This window comes from Gopherus flavomarginatus, chromosome 3 (genome assembly GCF_025201925.1).
Source record: "Gopherus flavomarginatus isolate rGopFla2 chromosome 3, rGopFla2.mat.asm, whole genome shotgun sequence".
Lineage (NCBI taxonomy): Eukaryota > Metazoa > Chordata > Testudines > Testudinidae > Gopherus > Gopherus flavomarginatus.
The window spans coordinates 111,828,861-111,850,531 of record NC_066619.1 but is presented as its reverse complement, the minus strand read 5'-3'; the positions used below and the strand labels follow the sequence as shown (position 1 = coordinate 111,850,531).

Sequence of the window (21,671 nt, the reverse complement as noted above, 5' to 3'; positions counted from 1 at the left end):
TCTTTCACTCTCAGAAACCTCATTGGGAATAGGGAGAACACCAGAGCCAGCAGGAGGGAAAGAAGAGGGATCCCTGTCCACTCCTTTGATTTTACACAAGGTCTTGCAAGCCTGAAACCAATAGGAGAAGGAATAATCGGACTCCCTTTGCACTCCTCAGGCCCCTGTGTTGGGTAATGGTAAAGATGAGCAGAGAAGACAAGAACACACCCTTTCCCCCCCATAGGACTCTTTCACAGGACAGGTGTTGACCAGCTATAGTGAAGGTCCTTACCCAATTGTCTGATTGTGAGCAACCTTCACATGGGGCAGCAACAGAGCTAGGTCCTTCCAAAGACTAGAAAAAGAAGAGTCATAGCAGCTGCAGACAGCAGTGCAGGCAGTCTCACCCCCATGACCCTAGCCCAAAGAAGAAGACTAGCAGCACAGCAGGCAGTCATCCCTCCAACTCCTCTGCTAAGCCTGGAAGAGCAGGACGGGGCTGAAGGCAGAACAGACAGACACTGCTTCCTAAAGACATGCGGCTCAGTGATTCTGAGTCTGTTCACTGTTGCTCCTGACCTGGTCCAGAAATGCCCCTGGCTTCTTGTTAGTTGCACACAGGATCAGAAGAGAAATAAACCCAACTAAACAGGAGGAAAAATGCCAAACAATAATAATTTTAAAAAGGCCTGAAGGTGGACTGATAGGCTAGTACAGTTCCCATAAAATGCTTTTATTTCATTTTGAGGGAACTGCCCAAATGTAAGCTATGTGCAGTGTAGGAACTTAAAAATATCAGCAAATCCTTCCCCAAACAATTCCAAAATAAACTCTATAAACTCATCCTCCACAAACCCACTCCAGGAATCTTCTAAATGCTTCCCAAGAGACACAAAAAAGGGAACCCAGGCAAACCCATAATATCTGGCCACAGCACTCTTACTGAAGTAATATCAGGACTCTCAGAAACCATCCACAAACCACTTGCCACCCAAAGGGCCAGATTCCTCCAGGACACAACTGACTTCCTCCACAAACTCCACAGCATTAACAATCTCCTTCAGAACACCATGGATGTCTCTTCCCCATACACCAACATCCCTCATAATGATAGCATAACTGCCTGCCTCAAATATTTACAAGACAATGGACAACCCTCAGATATCTACCCCAAACACATCACCACACTCAGCCATTTCATCCTCAGCCATGACAATTTTACATTCAACAACAAACACTTTGTCTAAACCATGGGAACAGCCATCACTACTAGAATGGCTCACCAATATGCCAACTTCTTCATGGGCCACCTTGAAGAATAACTTCTGGACAACTTGACTGTCCCTCTTCCCTTGATTCCCCTACGGCTGGAGTGAGGACAGTGGGTACAGTTGATAAACCTCATATACATACATGATGTTTTCATCTTCTGGACTTAAACTGCCTCAGAGATTTCTGCTATAAATTAACCACCACCACCCATCTGTTAAAACTCTGGAACACTCTCACACTAGCATCAACTTCCTAGACACCACAATCAGATTCAGCAATGGAACGCTACAGACAACCATATACAAGAAATCCACGGATCACCACACCTTCCTTGATAGATACAGTAACCACCTAAAAGACTACAAGAAACCTGTTATCTACAGCCAGGAACCACAGAATATGCTCCATGGAGAAAGTCCGGAATAGAAACCTTATCACACTTAAAACCACTTTTATCAAACACGGACACTCCACGAAAGAAGAAGATAGTATCATGGTATGGGGCACCCAAATACCCCATGAGAACCTGCTTCCACAGAAATAAAACCCGTTCTGGCTGGACACCCCTAATTGTCACCTTCCACCCCACGCTAGAACCCATAAGGGATCTCCTCAAACCACTACAACACATACTCGATGAGGACCCCAGCCTGAAAGAAATCTTTCTTGAATCCCCACTTCTGGCCTTCAAACAACACTTCAAACTCATCATCAGAAACAAACTCCCCACAGACCAGGACACACCAACTCAAAGCCGCACCAGGCCCTGCCAGACCAACAGGTGCAAAACCTGCAGAGGTATCCCACTGCTACAATGATCAACACCCCCCACAACACACCTTTCAAGACCGAGGGGTCCTACACATACCTATCACAACATGTGGTGTACCTCATCCAGTGCACTAAATGCCCTAACAACAACTATGGGGGTGAAATGACAATCACTAAGCTTTTGAATGAATTCACACAGCAAAGTGATAAAAGACAAAAACACTCCAACACCTTTGGATGAAGACTTTTCACAAAGTGATCACTCTCTATCTGACCTACCAGTCCTCATCCTTGAAGGAAACCTGCTCAACACTTTCAAAAGATGAGCCGGGGAGCTTAAATTCATAATTCTGATAGATGCTAAAAATCATGGCCTGAACAGACACATTAGATTTATGGCATATTACAAAAATCTGTAACAAACAAACAAACAAACCAACCTCAAAAACAAGGAGGAGTCCAGTGGCACCTTAAAGACTTACCCATGAAAGCTTATGCCTAAATAAATCTGTTAGTCTTTAAGGTGCCACCGGGCTCCTCATTGTTTTTGTGGATACAGATTATCATGGCTACCCCTCTGAAACAAACCTCTTTTTGTCCTATGACTGCAGAGGTGTTAACAGGTAACTCTATCACTCTATTCTTAGCACAGCAGAAGAGTTTGTCCTACCTCAGGCCTCTCCTTCTGCTCCATGACTCTCACAAACATGATACAGTTCTGCGGTGACTTGGAATACTACTTTTGCCATCTCTGACTCAAGGAATATTTCCACCACACCACTGAACAGCACACTAACCCAAAGAAGCCTTCCTACCAATGCTACAAGATGAAGAATTCTGCATGGACTCCTCCGGATGGTCAAAACAACAGACCGGTCTTCTGCATAGAGTGCTCCCGCCAACGTGCACAAGCTGAAATTGTGGAAAAGCAGTGTCACTTGTCCCATAACCTCAGCCGTGCAGAACTCAATACTATTCACAGCTTCAGAAACAACTCTGACTTTATTTTCAAAAAGGCTGACAAAGAAGGTGCTGTAGTTATCATGAATAGGTCGGAGTATGAACGAGAGGCTGCTAGGAAACTCTCTGACACCACATTCTACAGGCCATTAACCTCTGATCCCACTGAGGGGTACCAAAAGAAACTGCACCATCTGCTCAAGAAACTCCCTGAAGAAGCACAGGAACAAATATACACAGACACACCCCTAGATCCCTGACCATGGGTATTCTATCTGCAACCCAAGTTCCATAAACCTGGGAATCCTGGACGCCCCATCATCTCAGGCATTGGCACCCTGACAGTAGGATTATCTGGCTGTGTGGACTCTCTCTTCAGGCCCTATGCTCCCAGCACTCCCAGCTATCTTCGAGACACCACTGACTTCCTGAGGAAACTACTATCCATTTGTGATCTTCCAGAAAACAGTACCCTAGCCACTATGGATGTAGAAGCTCTCTACACCAACATTCCACATAAAGATGGACTAGAAGCTGTCAGGAACAGTATCTCCAATAATGTCATGGCAAACCTGGTGGCTGAGCTTTGTGACTTTGTCCTCACTCACAACTATTTCAGATTTGGGGATGATTTATACAGTTAGGTCAGCGGAACTGCTATGGGTACCCAAATGGCCCCACAGTATGCCAATAATTTTATGGCTGACTTAGAACAATGCTTCCTCGGCTCTTGTCCCCTAGCGTCCCTCCTCTACTTGCATTACATTGATGACATCTTCCTCATCAGGACCCAGGGGAAGGAGGCCCTTGAGGAATTCATCTGGATTTCAACAATTTCCACCCCACCATCAACCTCAGCTTGGACCAGTCCACACAAGAGATCCACTTCCTGGACACTACAGTACGATGGTCACATAAACACCACCCTATACCAGAAATCTACTGACCACTATACTTACCTACATGCCTCCAGCTTTCATCCAGACCACATCACACAATACATTGTGTATAGCAAAGCCCTCAATTACAACTGCATTTGCTCCAATCCCTCAGATAGAGACAACTAACTACAAGATCTCTATCAGGCATTCTTAAAACTACAATACCCACCTGGGGAAGTGAGGAAACAGATAGAGCCAGAAGGGTACCCAGAAGTCACCTACTACAGGACAGGTCTAACAAACAGAACACCACTAGCTGTCACCCAGCCCACAACTAAAACCTCTCCAGCACATCATCAATGGTCTAAAACCTATCCTGAAGGATGATCCCTCACTCTCACAGACTTGGGAGACAGGCCAGTCCTCACTTACAGACAGCTCCACAACCTGAAGCAAATACTCACCAGCAACTACACACCACACAGCAGAAACACTAAGCCAGGAACTAACCCATGCAACAAACCACATTGCCAGCTCTGTCCGCATATCTATTCAAGGGACACCATCATAGGACCCAATCACATCGGCCACACCATCAAGGGCTCATTCCACCTGGAACATCTATCAATGTGACATATGCTACCATGGGCCAGCAATGCCCCCTCTGCCATGTACATTGGTCAAACCGGACAGTCTCTATGCAAAAGAATAAATGGACACATCAAGAACTGTAACATTTAAAAACCAGTAGGAGAGCACTTCAGTCTCCCTGGACACTCAGCAACAGACTTAAAAGTCACCATTCTTCAACAAAAAAATTTCAAAAACAGACTTCCATGAGAAACTGCAGAACTGGAATTAATTTGCAAACTTGACACAATCAAATTAAGTCTGAATAAAGACTGGGAGTGGCTGGATCACTGCAAAAAATAATTTTCCCTCTGTTGATATTCACCCCTTCTTGTTAACTGTTGGGAATGGGTCGCATCCTCCCTAACTGAATTGGCCTCGTTAGCACTGACCCCCTACTTTTTAAGGTAACTCCCATCTTTTCATGCGCCGTATATTTATACCTACTTACTGTATTTTCCACTCCATGCATCTGATGAAGTGGGTTACATCCCACGGAAGCTTATGCCCAAATAAATTTTTAGTCTCTAAGGTGCCACAAGGACTCCTTGTTGTTTCTACCCAGTGGCGGTTCCAGGCACCAGCGCAGCAAGCACGTGCCTGGGGCGACAAACTGTGGGGGGCGTCCTGCTTGTCCCCACGAGGGCGGCAGTCAGGCAGCCTTCGGTGGCTTGCCTGCAGGATGTCTGCCAGTCCCGCAGATTTGGTGGCAATTCGGCAGCGGGTGCGCCGAAGCCGCAGGAGTGGAGACCTCCCGCAGGCAAGCCGCTGAAGGCAGCCTGCCTGCTGTGCTTGGGGCGGTAAAAAAGCTAGAGCCGCCCGTTTCTACCTTGAATGGTTCCTTAGAATATATGCTAACTACTTATGCTAAACAATCTGTTTCATCTTGAATTTAGATGTGATGCTCAGAGTACCTTTCCCAGACCTGAAGAAGAGCTCTGTAGAGCTCAAAACCTTGTCTCTCTCACCAACAGAAGTTGGTCCAATGAAAGATATTATCTCACCCACTAAACTGATTGTGTATTTAGTAACGTTAACTACAGGACTAGGTGGAGCCAAATTACTTCATTCAGAATAAGAACGTATATTTTATTGTTCATGATTTAGAAAGACTTTAAATAAAATGTGTGTGAACAGTACTTGCATTGGTTTGTATGTATATAATGACACACACTTTTAAAGTCTGTGCACATTAACTACTTGAAACTCAAAAATCTCAGTCTTAACTGTATAGGGAGAGAGACTAAGTGGAAAGAGAACAACATTTATAGATTCACACATACAGGGATTTTTTCTTCCGATTAAATAGTCAAAGCTCACTAAAACAAGACATACACCTCTAAGAGTATCTAGCTAACATTCATTCATTAACGTTTACTAAGGGGCCGTTCAGATCAGATTAAAACAGATTTAAACCTTCAGCCAAAACTAAACCCTCTTATTCAGATGACCAAAACGTTTCGTTAACTTTTTGAATTCCCCTGTCCCCCATGTGTCGCAGGGCCTTGATCCAGCCAGGCCTGAGAAGAGGAAGCAAATAAGTAGCAAAGAGTTGGTCTCATTGTGAGGACAATCCCATGAAGTACCAAGCATGCTCAGTATTCACTGAAGTCACTGGGAAATGTGGGCACTCACCACTTGGCAGGATCAGACCTTATATCTATAGCCAGACTGGAATCGGGAAGTAGAGGTTACCTCAGATGAAAGTCTCTTCTCATAAGAACTTGAATATATGAACTGATCATTTTCAAGATCAGTTCTATCTAGTGCTAAAAATCTATCCACTTTCTACATTCCTTAGTCATAGCACATTTCTCTTTCATTGTATCACAACTCCACTTTGGAGTAAAAGTAAATATTTTATTTAAAACAAAAAGTAGTAAAGGAAAATTAAGCTAAAGAAACATGCAACGTTTTAGAATGTTCTTAGTTAAATAAACTAAATATTTTAAATTGTTCAGGTTAGAAACTGCATTTTCCCAATTAAAAAAACCATAAGCTATACTGCCCAATTCAGTTTTACTCCTATTGATGATAAAGGGAAATGTTTAAAACACATGTACCAAAAATATTATTTTGTTTAATACAATTATCCAACCACTCATTACTCTTGATTGTCATCTCAGTCCCTCCAGGATACGATCATGGCTAGTATACATATGGTTGGATTTAGTTTCAGGAATTTCAGTTTCCCTTAGAGAAGCAAATTCTCAATTAAAGAACATAATGATTCCATTTCTAGTTTGATACTGACATTTTAGCTAGATGTCCGACAGCCTTCTGATATTCAAAATATATTTTTCCTGTTCTTAAATCTTTTAAATTCAGATCTAAACATACTAATTTTTCTTTCTTCTAGTGGTAAACAACAATAATGAGCAATAAATACTTTACTGCATAATAACAGTAGATGATACGGTAATGCTATCAACCCCTCCAAGATGTGGTTAACTTAATTTATCCCTCTTTGGCTGGCTGCCCTGGTTCCCTGAAATTCTGTCTGGTAATGCCCGTTAACTATAGGGACACCTTCCAGAAAGGGTAGTGGATCAGCTGTCAGTTCCTCTGTCACAGAACTCAGCTGGTCGATGGCTGATTTGTGGATTATTTTTTCAGCAATTATGGAAACATGATGGATTTTTTTCTTATGCTCAGAGCAATCAGGACACATTTGATATCCAATACCATCACGGGAAAATATTAATGAGCAATGACGCAACAATATGATATAAACCAGTGTGCAAAAGGCAAAGAAACTAAACATGTGATAAGCATCTTCTTTAAAGGGCCTCTGCAGAGTCCCACTCTTGGGATGTGTCTGACGTCTGCAGAAACCATCTGTAATAATTCTAGTTATAGGTGAATAATCTTTATTTTTGCATCACTTTTCTACCCATCACGACCATTCTTTAATGTCTAGCCAAGATCAATCAAGAATAACTGCTACAAAAATTAATCCTAATCCAAAGCACAACTTTACAACCCTTAATCTGCATGTTGATGCTGCATGCTAATAACAGATACTTATGAACAAAGCAACCTCCTGCCACAACAATGTCCAAGAGCCTACTGCCACATTTTGTTTTAAGTATTAAAGACGTGACAGGAAACACAATACTTTTGAAAAGGCAAAGCACTATTAAGATCTTTATTAAAGTGCTTTTATAGTACAGCCTGTTTGAAAGTAAATCCTACATTAGTCCTCAGTGGAGTATATTCCCTTCTCTCATAAGCTTTATAAAAGAGAAGAGCAGTGCAACAGTCCTTTTGCCAATTGTTATCTGATTGGCAAAGAACAAGCAATATAAACACACACACAAAAATTCACTTCAGCTCGACCAGAAGTACAGTACTCTGGCATCTTATACAGAAAAGCAATACCAGATTCTAAAATCTATTGTTCACTAAACATAGATTTTGTCTTTAAAGTAGATAGTGCTTTAAAACAGCAGAAATGTCTAGTGCTTGAGCTATTTTCCAGTTAATTATTTGCTGGCTAAAGTCTTAAAATGTCCTTGGCTTCTCCTTAGACACAACTATCCCAGCTGGTCATTAACTGTTTGGAAACAACCCAAATAATCTCAACTGTCTGTATTCTACGAACATGTATGTTTTGTGCATGCTTGTTTTTTCGTGTATTTCAATTTCGTGGTCCTATATTTAGAAAACAGAGCCTTAATAATTTTTTTTTCCAATTCCATGTTTTAAGAGCTGCTATCTCAATGTAATTCAATGCACTCAGAGTTCACAATGACTTAGTAACAGGATTAATGAGAACTGAATGAATTCTCACTAAAATAGTGTCCGATTCTGATCTCACACCACTTTTACTCTGTTGTAACTCTATTTATCTCAACAGAGTTGCCTTTTTGTGTTTTCATAGTTGTAAGGAGAGCACAATCCACTTTAAAGTCAGAAGGGGGGCAGAGTTCATGAATGCTGATGTTTTAACAATCCTAAGAAGAGCCAAGAGAAAAATGCTGCTGTATCAAGTGAACTGAACAGCATGTAGCAAACCAGCCTGTCAACAAGCCTTGGCAAGTGGCTTTTCTTGTTGGTATAACATTTCTACAAAAAGCCACAGGACAGCTGGGAAAAACAACACATGTAAACAAGGTAGGCCTAATTATTTCCCAATTAAAAAAAGATATTATCTTCTCATTAATTGGTAAGCTAATTGACCAAAACCTTGCAGTATCATAAAATGTCCAAATTCTGCCCAATACACAGAACCTAGGTACCTATACTACCTACTCAGACCAAAGTTGTCAGTTCTGCTTGATTTGTTTGAATACTGTACTCCAAGACAGCTGTCGGAAATAATACATTAGAACAGCTGCTGTGACAGCTACAAAGTGCCTGGAATTTTAATTGGACTCAACAGTTTATTGTTTATTTTACTAAACTTAAAAAGAAATATCCAAGGAAGTAAACAAGTTCCTAATGGAACTAACTGATGTTTGCCATGTGGTAAGCAAGGCTAGGATTCATTTTACCTATATAATTTCACTAATATCTCTACCAACTAACTGGCAAAAAGAAAAGAACAGAAAAAGAGAACAGTGGAAACTGTTAGATGACTAAAAAAAGGAGCATTAGAAGGAAAAATGGTAAGGAAGTCACATAAAAAAACCTGTTCAAATAATGGCTGCGAGCCACAGAGGATCTCATTGAGTTTTAAGATTTACTGAAAAGAAGACTCATTCAGAGGCCCTCAGCAACTGTTAGCTGAAAACAAAACTGTTCATTATGGCTAAAATCTTAACACCATTGAATAGTAAAGCTTACTTTCAGCATCAGCAGAAAGCAGAAAGCACAGGAGCACCACCACTGGCCTGGCTACGTGCATCATCCGACAGCTTGGCACCAGCATGCTTTGGAAGCCTCGGTCTCACTGGCTCAGAAGCCACTATGAGTCTGTGCAGTCTGAAACTTCTGATGAAGTATTTTCAGAGCCTGTGGAGCAGTGGAGAGAAAAGGAGAGAGAGAGAAATACGGTTAGGGGAGGTTGGTTTTGTTTTTCCCCAATATTTACAGTTGGAGGCAAAACAGTTTAAAAATACAAAGAATCTTCAGGAGACTGTAGTACACAGACGGTAGCGAGGTGCTGCGGATGTTACTAGCACTGAAGCCAGAATGCTGAAGCCACAGAGCATCCTGTCTCCAGCACACCTTTTCTTCTCCCATCTTCAGATCAACCAATCCCATGTGTTGGGTCTTGTCTTGATGGCTCAGCACTGCTTTTTGAGTACTATATCATGAGAATGAACTGTCGTTTCTCATGAACTATTAGTTTAATACATCACCAGAATGAGGCATACTGATGCTGTAAGGAAGGGTTTAGGAAAGGATTCAATGTCCAGGATAAAAGTCCACTAACAAATGACATATTGGAAGCTGCTTTCCTGGCATCAGGTAGGAATGACCGGGCTAAATCTGCTTCTCAGACTACTCCTAATACCAGCTTTGCAATGCTAGCATATTGGATCCCCCATATTAACACATCGAAACTCATATTCAGTGTTGGTCTCACATGTCTAAAAGGTTACATTTCCTCTCTGATTTTCCTGTATATTTAAATTATGCAATACAGAAATCATGAATAAAGAGCCCAGATTCAGTTCAGTCAGTTTAATTTAACATGTTATATAAGAACTAATCAAAAATACAGTTTAAGCATTTGCCTTTAAGAAGAAATCCATTTTATTCTTTGTTAAATCCACTCCACTCAAGCAATATTAGAAATTGCAGAACGTAGAAATGCTTCCCTCTGAGAGGAAATATTAGACATATCCCAAAATAGCCCGACTGTGTCACTAAAATAACACTGCAATTTAATTGCACTTTTCAAAAGAGTTGTAAGTTATATACGTTGGTAGGTCTGAAACTTAGCTCAAGCACAATAAGAAAAACAGATACTCTCTTTTTCATTACCCTGCCTGAGTAGCTTCCATGCAGTGAAGATAAAAACCAAAAGGGAGGGAAGGAATTATACTAATTATTCCACTTGATGGATCTTACAGACTTGTGGGTGGTATGAAGAGCCTATTTTATACTACAGTGCAATGCTGAAAGAATCTACTCAAGGAAGACATAAAAGATGACCAGATGTTAGAAATCTACTGCTGCTATCAATCTCTTTTGTAAAACTACCTCTCGAATCAGCTACCGCTATCAAGAGATATGAATCTAAGAAATCTTCATAGGCAAAGTGCTGAAGGCACCAGCTCCCCCCTTTCATCGCTACCATCTTCGTGCCAGCATTTCAAATGACAGCAAAGTCCATGAGACATCAGTCCTGTCGGACTCAATTTGTGTCTGTGCAAGCGTATCAGGGCCAACTGCTACATAATGGCTTCAGTGCTATCACAAAGATGGAGATGTATGAACTGCACTTTCAGAGAAGAGGTGATTTTTTTTGTGCTTTTACTAGACTGAGGGGGTGATGCAATCTTTGTACCATGCAAATCTTCAAGTTGATATCTTCAAACAAGCACAGTGGAAATATAATGGCCACTAAGGTTCACGTCTGAGCCATAAAATATGCCTTGGGGGTAGGGAGTGGGGGTCTGTTGGTAATTTAAAAAAAAAAAAAAAGGTGAGGGCTCAGGGAAAAAGAAAGACAACGACCTGCACAAAACTATTTGGCTAAGCTGTTTTCCAGTGTGACACTGAAAGGTATTTTTTCCCCCACTTCCCAGTTGAAAAGTGAAATAAGGCTTTTAAATACATTTTTTTCAGAATCTACACAAAGTCTGTAAGAAAGGGAAACACACAAAATATGGCATGCAAGCTGGCTTAGAAGAGAAGAGAAGGTGTTTTGCAGTTATTAAAGACACACCATCCCATTCATTCTAAACACATATACCAGTAGTGCCAAACGTTCTGTCTCTGCTCCCGGTGACATTCATTATCGCTCCCACCACACAATCTGAAGCCCTTGCTGTTCCTTCTCTCTGCACCTTCAGTGTGTCATGGCCTTAACTAACCCAATAAACATACTAATATGTTCTGCAGGTGAACCTTGAACTTCTATTTCTTCTCTTAAATTGCTTATGCTTCTACAACAGGGTTTTAGCATTTCAGGCTGTGAAAATACAAGTGTTTGGAGAAGGCAGGCAGAGTGGACTTTTTGTTGTTGTTTTTGTTTTTGTAGGTGGTTTCTTTAAAAAATATTGTTAGTGAAGTCATGTGGATGACGGGTGGATAATTCTGGAGAGAGACAAGCTATGAGATAGGCAAGTGCTGTCAAGCTTCTCCACAGAGCTCTGCCTCAGCTCTGACCTACAACAACCCTTAGCCTCAGCCCTGGATATCCTCATCAACAACTGTGCCAAACTGTACTGAATAAAGAGACAAGGACTTTTTTGGATGATAGTTTCTGTTTGCTTGTTTGTGAAAACTAACATGGAAAAGCTTTATAAGGACTAAACTGATATTACAAAACTCATGCCAGCTATGAATGAAGCCACCTCCAAGCATCCATTAGTAAAAGACTAAGACAACGTGGTATTACTCTCACAACAAAAAAAGTATAACTCTCCCAGCACCACCATGTTTACCTGGGAACTGAACACTGAGGTAAGAGCCAACTTGCTTTGTAAGAAAGCAACATTTGGAACATGATCTAATAGATAGCAAATACAGAAACAGCTGGGAGATGAGAGAAGAAAGGTGATGAAACCTGCTCTTCAGCTACAGTAATATGTTCTGCTCCCCTCCTCTGCTGTAGGGCTTATATGTAACCAAGTTGTATGTCTTGTTCTAGCCAACCTTTGGCCCCTTGAAAAACAATTTGATTACAATTCCCAGCTGCAAGGTATTAGATTCACTGTGTGACCATCTCCTCTCAACCTATCTCAAACTTCTATGTTGGGTCTTGGGGCTTGTCTACACAGGAAAATTGACCAGGATAAGCTATTCCATGATAGCTATTCCAGACTAACTCCCCCTGTGGATACTCTACTAAAGAATAAAAAAAGGAATTATATGCCAGAATAATTACTCCACTTTGGAAGCACACTAATTATTCCAGAATAAAGTGACTTGTATTCCAGAACAGAGCATCCACATGGCAAGTTATTCCACAGTAACTATTCCAGTCCATTTTCCTTAGTATGTGAGATGAACTAAGAAGAGTAGAGGGTGGAAACAAGTAGCGTGTACAGAATGAGTGGGTATGTCTGTGGAGTGAGCTAAGAGAACAGAAGATGGAAGTTCCTTGACAAGCGATATCAATAGCCAGAGTTGTGATGAAGGAGGAGGTATCCTGAATCCCTACATGATACTATCACAACAGAGTTCTCCTCAGTCAGCATGAAGCAGGTGATACTCCTAATCACATGGCACAGGAGCATGGAGCAGTAAGCATTACAAGAGTATTTTGGTTATCAGGTGATGCCCAATTTTCGTAAGTATTGTAATACAGCTCTTAGAACAGATTCAACCAATTGAATTTCAACTTCTTCATCATAGTCTATTTGTGAGCACCAACAGTGCGCTACATGCTTTCCAGTGATTCAAAAAGAGATAGTCCCTGCCCTGAGGCAATCACAGCACAGAGAAAAACAAAAGTGTAGCTAGATGTTATGGGAAAAGGAGCAACAAAGACAGATTTTTTCAATACTACTGTATTCACTATTCACTGTATTCAGCACAGCAAAAGAGGGTTTTTAAAAAGAGACTTAAATGTAGGTAGAGCAGGAGTCTTGCAGATGAGCTATGGGAGGTCATATCATGCCTAGAGGGCTACATGCAGAAACGCTTGGAGATGATGGTGCAGAGGATTTTCTTTTTCTCATTCTAGTGTGGCCTAATTGGAATATACAATATCAATTCTCAGGTTTTGTAATATCAATGAAAAATGTATCTTTAGCACTGACTATAAAGTGAGAGTCCTATTCTTCAACTGAAGTCAATGACGCAATTCCCAATGACTTCAATAGAAACAAGATAACAAAGGTATTGTTCAATCACATGCTGCAAAGATATTATTCCATGGAATACTCCTAACTATATTCATCTACAACCAAATACATGACTGCTGAAACTGAAGGTTTGGTTGTACGCATTCCCATGTGACTTCTGAAAGAGAGCTTGAGATGCCGAACCCTCACACCAGAAAGCCCTCTTCCAGAATGACTTTTGGGAACAAATCCAACATATGTACTGCACTTGAAAACTCCTTTTAGAAAAATCAAACATCTGAGGCAAAGGGGAAAATCCCAGTAAAGTTTCAGAAGAGGAAACACTCCTCTGAAATGAAGAGGACATAAATATTAAGTCTCCACTAGTAACATGAATACTCTGGAAGCGGACGCTGCCCTAGTGCAAACAGTTTCCAGATGAGAATTTCTGATAGCTCCTTCTCCTCCCAGCCACAGAAATATAGGGAAGCCAGATATGTCAATTCCCATAAAAAAGCTGAGCCAAATTTTTCTGCTCTTGTTAACTGATATAGGTCTACTCTAGTCTGTGGAGCTGCACCAACCGGGGTGCTGGAACAGTTTTTATAGTGGGGGTATTGAGAGCCATTGAATCAAATGTAAATCCTGTATATGATGGAAACCACTTCAAACTCGGGTATGTGGCAGCATCCCCAGCACCCGTACTCCAGCACGTATGGAACCAATTTACAATAGCAGAAAATGTAGCCCTATATGCCTAACATAGGAAGAAGTTAGTAGCCAGGCCCCAGCTTCCTCAAAGTTCAGACTTAAATCTGGGGGGCTGGATTGGCCTAAACAGGATATAGAGCTGAACTTTTCCAAACTTCAGGAGTGTTCTGATCTGGGGTTTGGTTTGATGGAAAAACAATTTGCATAATACTTACTAAAACAAACAAACAAACAAACAAACAAACAACAGCTGACCATGTCCTGCATATGACAAAGTATATAGAATTGAAGTGGGGAGAAAAGTGGTGATACTCTACTTTCATGCTTCAATCACCACACCCACAATTCTAGAATGTGCCCACTTTCTAGCCCCTGCAACTCAGCTCCATATCTGTGCAAGTCAAGTAGATTTCAATCTACTGTTTGATAAACAGATTTTATCCTCAAATCTCGGCTGAAAAGAAATATTAATAACTGTTGAGCCAGTCAGACGGTAGGAAAAACTCTTACCAGTTCCGTAGTCAGAAACTACTCAGCCACCCTTAAACTAGAAAAACCACCAGGAAAAACAAATAGAAAGACAATCAGGACTGAAAATGATGGAGCATGTTAGGTGAGCAAGAAATTATTCTAACTTAACAAAAATAGGACTTGGAATTGTTTTTTACAATGATAAATTTCAGACTCTTCCAAATGGAACATATGAAACTAATATACTTCTACAGAAACAACAGCAACTGCCTGCAGTCCTAGATCTAACTTATTCTTTTATCAAACAGGCAGCAAAAAGCTGTTAGAAAAGTAGTTTGGGATAGTATTCTGGTTTTTGTTCTTTTTTAAAAATATGCACATTATTTGTCTGGGTTTGGTACTATATGGCATACAGTGTGTACATTTATCTAGGTACAATTCCAGCACAGCACCTCCTTAAGCACTAAACTGAAATGGCTAATGCATCCCGCCAGCGCACCACAGCCTAGTGGGGCACAACTTCCTGGCTTGGAAGCACTGTTAAGACCCACTGTATACGCTGCCTTCTTTTAAAGGTAGTAGAATAGTCTGTTACAGAGCCTAGTCTTAGAAGGTTCTCTGAACAGTCCTGCTCTTCTGCAGCAAAAACAGTTCAGAGATCCTCAATGCACCTGGCATGGCCTAACCCCAGTTCCCCCCAGTATGACTGTTTGTACAGATACTATCACAATACAAATATGATCCTGTTGAGGACCTTTGGGCTACACCGCAATATCAATATTAAATAGCGACAATAATGCAGGCAGGATTTTGCTTTCATTAACCTTTTAAAAAAAAAGTTAATAGTCAAAATTCATTTCAATTTGCCACAACATATTTTGCCATTATTTAGAATTTTCCAATAAATGTCCAAGTTCTGAGCTTCCTGAAGTTAAATATGAAACAGTTAAAATAGAGAGTTTTCCCTTCAACTCTTTAATGCTAAAGAATGGAATTACAGTTCCAGTCATTGTTTCATAGTATTTCCCACATAGTAATTGGCATACATACAAACTGTTTAACAAGGCCGAAACAATAGTACAAAAAAAACCCTGAACTCAAGGTAACTTCAAGATTGCTGCTGAAAATCACAGAAAACCATGGAAATCAGGAAAAGCACAAGTCCTTTTTTACTGAAATGTTAATTTGTCCACATTGCATGGACTGTTTTAAGATTGTATATATATTTAACAACGGCAAATTAAGCTACACATTTAAGAGTAAAGTATGTGTAGAAAGTGCTACATATGTGCAAACTTTCCCATGAACCTTCCCTTCTGCACCTTTAAGCGAGGTGGGGGTGGTATTTGGCTGGCTGGCTGGCTGAGTGAAGGGAACAATGCTTTATGGCGTGGGGGAGGGGGACTGCTGCAAAAAGGGTCAGTGTGGTTGCTGAGTCATCCCCTGGGAATGCGAGGTTTAAAAGCTTACCACCTGAAGCAGACTTAAAAAGAGGTGTACCTTAAAGGAACAAACCGGGGGCAGTTGAGGACTCTTATGATTGGCATGGCAGGGAGCCAACCCCTCATTCTCATAGTCCATCTTAACCCTCCTACGAGGGGGGCAGTGGATGATAAGGTCCCGGCAATGGATTTGCTGAAGGGACTTGGATGGGAAAAGAGAGGGACCTGGTAAAAACCTCCTGGGTAATTATGGACTAAACGTGGGGTTGCCTGCGCTGTACACTTTGATCTGCAGTCCCAGGCATCTAATAATAAAGTTGCAGTCTGATTAAACTCATGTCAAATGTCTCCTCTCCTTTTGGCATAGCCAGACAATAACCCATATGCATTAATGAGCCTTTTAAAGTTCAACAGCGCCTCCCAGGAGCTTCAGGACCTACTCTCTATTGAGACTAAGGGATCCAGGAATTGGCCTCAGGATTCTCTCCCAAAACAGAATGGAGAGGGTCCAAAAAGTGTCTGGTAACCTGGTTTCCAGAGAGCTTGGGCACCTGCGAGGCACCAAACTCCTGGGCTCTTAAAGCCAGAATGCATTCTGGGGGACTTAGCGAGACAGCCCTGGAAAAAACAAGTGGTCCCACACTCAAGGCTACATAATTGGGGGGGGGGAAAGAAGAGGACTGGAGAGCTTATCACATTGTGAGAGAGGGTCCATGTTAAGAGGAAGCAAGCTCAGCTGGTGGAGAAAAACCTGCATGCCCTCCCTAAAGCAATCTCCTAGCACTCAGTTCAGGACAAAAGGGCAGAATCACTGACATTGGAGAAGAAGCGGGATATGGCAGACACGCAGGTGCCTATTCCTTGGGGAGTTCTCTGATCAGGATACAAATGGTTGTGCAACTGTGGAGCATGGACAAATTATGCAGGGTAACCATGGAACTGACCCCCATTACTGTGCAGAGCGGAAAATAAGTATGTAAAAAATGGAGAAGAGCTTAATGACAGTTGATACTAAAGTGCCACATTTGTACTAAATTAGTGCAAAGCAGTTTGATATAAAGAAAAAAATATCTATTAGGCAGGATTTTCTATTACATAAATTGCTATTTAGTGGGATTCCCTGTATGAAAAAGACTCTCTTCCAAATGAATATCTTAATCAACATTTTTATATGTAATCCTAAAACAGAAAAGAATATCTGTCACTATTAGCCTAATCTTCCTATAGTATGATTCATGTTCTAAATTATCAGCTATCTATAGCATATATGCATTTGCAAGATGTCACATATCCTGACACTAGAAAGCTCTGACATCTTAGTCACTTTTATAGACTATAAAACCGTATTAACACTGAATTCTTTTTCCTATGGGAAACTGTACACTAGGACACTTTATTTTGGACATCTTCCTTTTTGCATTCTTTCCTTCCAAATAATGGAACTGACGAATAAGCATTGTGTACATGTACTTTTGTAATATTTACAATAAAAACAGCAATACTGGGTCATACCAATGGTCTATCCAGCCCAGTATCCTGTCTTCCGACAGGGGCCAATGCCAGATGCTTCAAACAGAATGAACAGAACAGAGCAATTATCAAGTGATCCATCCCCTGTCATGCAGTCCATGCATCTGAAAGTCAGAGGCTTAGGGACACCTAGAGCATGGAGTTATCCCTGACCATCAAGTCTAAGAGTAATGGATGGACCCATCTTCCATGAACTTAAGGCTTCTGGGGATGGGGAGGGGGAAGTCTCTCTCATTGTGGTGGAAGAAGGCACAGAATTTAAAAAAAAAAACAGTTTAAAAAATTCTTGTTGAGAATTTGTACATCTGTAACTTTTAGAATAGTTTTTTTAAAAGCAATGCTAAAATCTTCCAGTGATAATGGTACTGATTTCAATGGAGTTATGACAGTTTACACTATTTGAGAAACTGCGCCAATGTATCTGTTAACAGACTCAGGTTATTTCTAATGCTGATAGTTCAACGGGGCCAGGATTTCACCCTATATCTTTAGGATGTGGGAAATGGATGCGTTTTCCTGGAAATTTGCATGCTGAAGGAAAGAAAGCTTTCTCAACAAACACATACTCTGTCAATGCCCCTCTACTTTGACATGCAATAATCCTAGAACTCTGAATGGCTTAACTGTTATTACCCTTAAATATTCCAACTTGGAGTTTCTCCTAGGCAGAAACTATTAATTAAAGCATACATTGTTCCTTTGTAGAGATGCGTATGATCAAACCTAGTGAAAACCAGCTAAAATAAATATTTTCTTTAATCGGTATCTATTGGAATTGTTTTCCAGCAAACTCAATTGAATAGAGATATGGTGAGATCTATGATAATGCTATAGAAGCTGAAAAGAAGCACTAATTGATAATATAATAGAATAGATTTTTATGAAGCAAAAGTATGACCCACTACTCAGATCCCCCGCCCACTTTCCCCCTCCCTCATAGTTTTGCTTTAAGAACAAAATGAAATGAGAGTTTCCCCAGCAAAGTGACTGATTCACTGGAAGACTTCTACACACAAAATTCTTTCAGGTCTTATGTTTAGTATGTATATTCCTTTGAAGGGAATTGCCTTTTCATTTAAAGCTAAGGAAAAACACAATGCAATACAAATATTTTTAAAAAATCTTTCTTTTCTCCAGACAAGCGGTAGCTCAATACCAACAGGCTGTCTTAGCTTCTGGTGGCTTATATATATTATTCTCATGCTAAACAACCAATCTAAATCAGCATTGTTTTTTGTCCATACCTAGGAATATTCTACCTTGCAGACTTAAAGGAAAACAAACCAACAAACAAACAAAACTATTGTACTAGGCTATTCCCCATTGAAAGATTTCAGAATCTGAGCCCTGGTCTACACTGCGAGTTTAGGTTGAATTTAGCAGCATTAGAGCGATTTAACTCTGTATTTGTCCACATGACGAAGCCATTTTTGTCAACTTAAAGGGCTCTTAAAATCAATTTCTTCACTCCTCTCCAATGAGGGAATTAGTGCTGAAATTGACACTGCTGGGTCGAATTTGGGGTAGTGTGGACACATTTCAACAGTACTGGCCTCCAGGAGCTATCCCAGAGTGCTCCGTTGTGACCACTCTGGACAGTATTCTCAACTCAGATGCACTGGCCAGGAAGACAGGAAAAGCCTCGCAAACTTTTGAATTTCATTTCCTGTTTGGCCCGCATGGCGAGCTGATCATCACAGTTGACCATGCAGAGCTCATCAGCACAGGTGACCGTAGAGTCCCAGAATCACAAAAGAGCTCCAGCATGGACTGAACAGGAGGTACTGGATCTGATTGCTGTATGGGGAGATGAATCTATGCTATCCGAACTCTGTTCCAAAGACTAAATACCGGAATATTTGAAAAAATCTGCAAGGGCAAGAAGGACAGAGCTTATAACAGGGACTCGCAGCAGTGCTGCATGAAGCTTACCAAAGAAGCAGAGAGGCAACCAGCCACTCCAAGTCAGAGTTCCAGACATGCCGCTTCTATGATGAGCTGCATGCCATTCTAGGGGGTGCCCCTACAACTATCCCACCACTGTGCTTCCCTCCTTCCCCATCCCTCCCAGGCTACCTTGGCAGTTATCCCCCATTTGTGTGACGAATTAATAAAGAATGCATGAATTTGAAACAACAATGGCTTTATTGCCTCTGCAAGTGGAGCTCAGAGGGGGGAGGGAAGGGCGGTTGACTTACAGGGAAGTAGAGTGAACCAAGGGGGCAAGTTTTCATCAAGGAGAAACAAACAACTTTCACACCATAGCCTGGCCTGTCAGGTGTGACCATGCGGTGAGGTCAACTGGGAAAGCAGCCTGAAGCAGAAGCCGCCAGCTGGTATGATATTTCAGGCAGGACTGAATCTCCATTAGACAAAATTTAAAGAAGAGAATGACCTGGAGTCATTTCCATTTTTGTCCAGGTGCCCCCGACCGACCTCACCGAGGCCAGCCAGGAGCAGCCATGTCTGGCCACGCGCCCCCGACAAACCTAACTGAGGTCAGCCAGGAGCACCCACGGGACGACGATGATGGTTAGCAGTCGTATTCCACCATCTGCTGTCTGCAAGGCAAGGCAAGGCAAGGCAAGGGGATGCTGCTGTGTAGCACTGCAGTACAACATCTGCCAGCAGCACCCACAAGACATATGGTGAAAGTGAGCTGAGTGGGCTCCATACTTGTTGTGGTATGTCATTTGCACAGGTAACCTAGGAAAAAAGGCAAGAAACGATTTTTTGCCGTTGTTTTCACAGCGGGAGCGGGGCCTGACATGTACCCAGAACCACTCGTGACAATGTTTTTGCCCCATCAGGCATTGGGAGAATCCCAGAATTCCAATGGGTGGCGGAGACTGCAGGAACTGTGGGATAGCTACGACAGTGCAACGCTCCGAAAGTTGACGCTAGCCTCAGTACTGTGGATGCACACCGCTGACTTAATGCGCTCAGTGGGGACACACACAATCAACTGCATCAAATCGATTGCTAAAGAATTGACTTCTATTAAATCGACTTAATTTCGTAGTGTAGACATATCCTGAGAGAGTGAAGAGGTCTGTACTGTCTGTGAACTGTGGAGCACAGCTCCATATGGGTTTTTGGTGCCCAAGAATGTAAGGAGTTATTGGTGACAGATGAGAGGGGAGCTAGCAAGTCCTGCTGTATTGGGTGACCCACTAATCAGAGCAGTGGTTTCTGTAAAAATAGTGATGGAGCTGCGCTGCTCTTACCCTTACAATCCTCCCTAATACACTTTCTCCCACCTCCCCCAGGAGCTCATTTACATGGGCTGTGCACTGAGTTTAGTAGCCCTATAAAAGCATATTGAGTATCATGAATAATAAAGTAAACTAGAAGTTAACAACAGGCCAAACCTTTGGCTGCAACACAACAAGGCATCTTTAATCTGGTGTATCTACAGTTTCTTGTTTTTATGGTTTCTTCTTTTTCTTTTAACCTTTTACAGTTTTGTTTCAATATTATCCAAAATACTTGTTGCCTAATCAGAATGAAGCATAACTCACTGAGACAGTGAATTCTCAGAGTGTACACAGGACAGTAATCCAGTTGCAGCTAGATTAGGCTGACTGCACTTTATTATAACATTGCTGATGGCAATACAACCATATTAGAGGAAGAGATGGAGGACTGCAATGGTTATTTTTCAAAAGCAGTTGGCATTATAAGATGATTTGATAATAAAGTACAAAAACTTCCTGAAGCAATAAAAGCACTATGCATTTCCAATACTAAAATATGACATAACGGCACTAAAAAAATATTTGCCCATAGTTGCTCTTTTGGAAAAATATATTCTTAAGCACTATAAGAGGTCTTTGTAAAATATAGTAATTTTTATTACACTTAGAAAAAGAAAAATATAGATTCTGAAAAAGGACTCAAAAGTCAACAAAAGCCTACGGACATTCTCATTGTGGGAGCTTCCTTAATAAGACTCTCACTCGCTATCCTAGACACCAAAGGGAACCTCCTGAAGTGAACAGGTCGTTCTTGGAAGGAAATAAAATAGTCAGTAAAACGATCAACAGGGCCAGGCAGTGTAGCTAAATGTGTATTTTTTTTATAGTATACTTTATATATAGTATACTTCCGCCATA

The 21,671-nt window shown here is 41.2% G+C and overlaps 1 protein-coding gene across 45 annotated transcripts in view; it reads right to left on the bottom strand.

Annotated features, from left to right (window-relative positions):
- The window catches only part of PTPRD (protein tyrosine phosphatase receptor type D), a 1,732,597-nt gene that overhangs the window by 391,769 nt on the left and 1,319,157 nt on the right, over positions 1–21,671 (bottom strand). For all 45 annotated transcript variants that reach the window (XM_050942985.1, XM_050942995.1, XM_050942996.1 and 42 more), the window contains one exon: positions 9,285–9,452. In XM_050942985.1, the coding sequence (XP_050798942.1) occupies positions 9,285–9,369 (85 nt within the window). In that variant the 5' untranslated portion in view covers positions 9,370–9,452. The remainder of the gene's footprint in view (positions 1–9,284; positions 9,453–21,671) is intronic.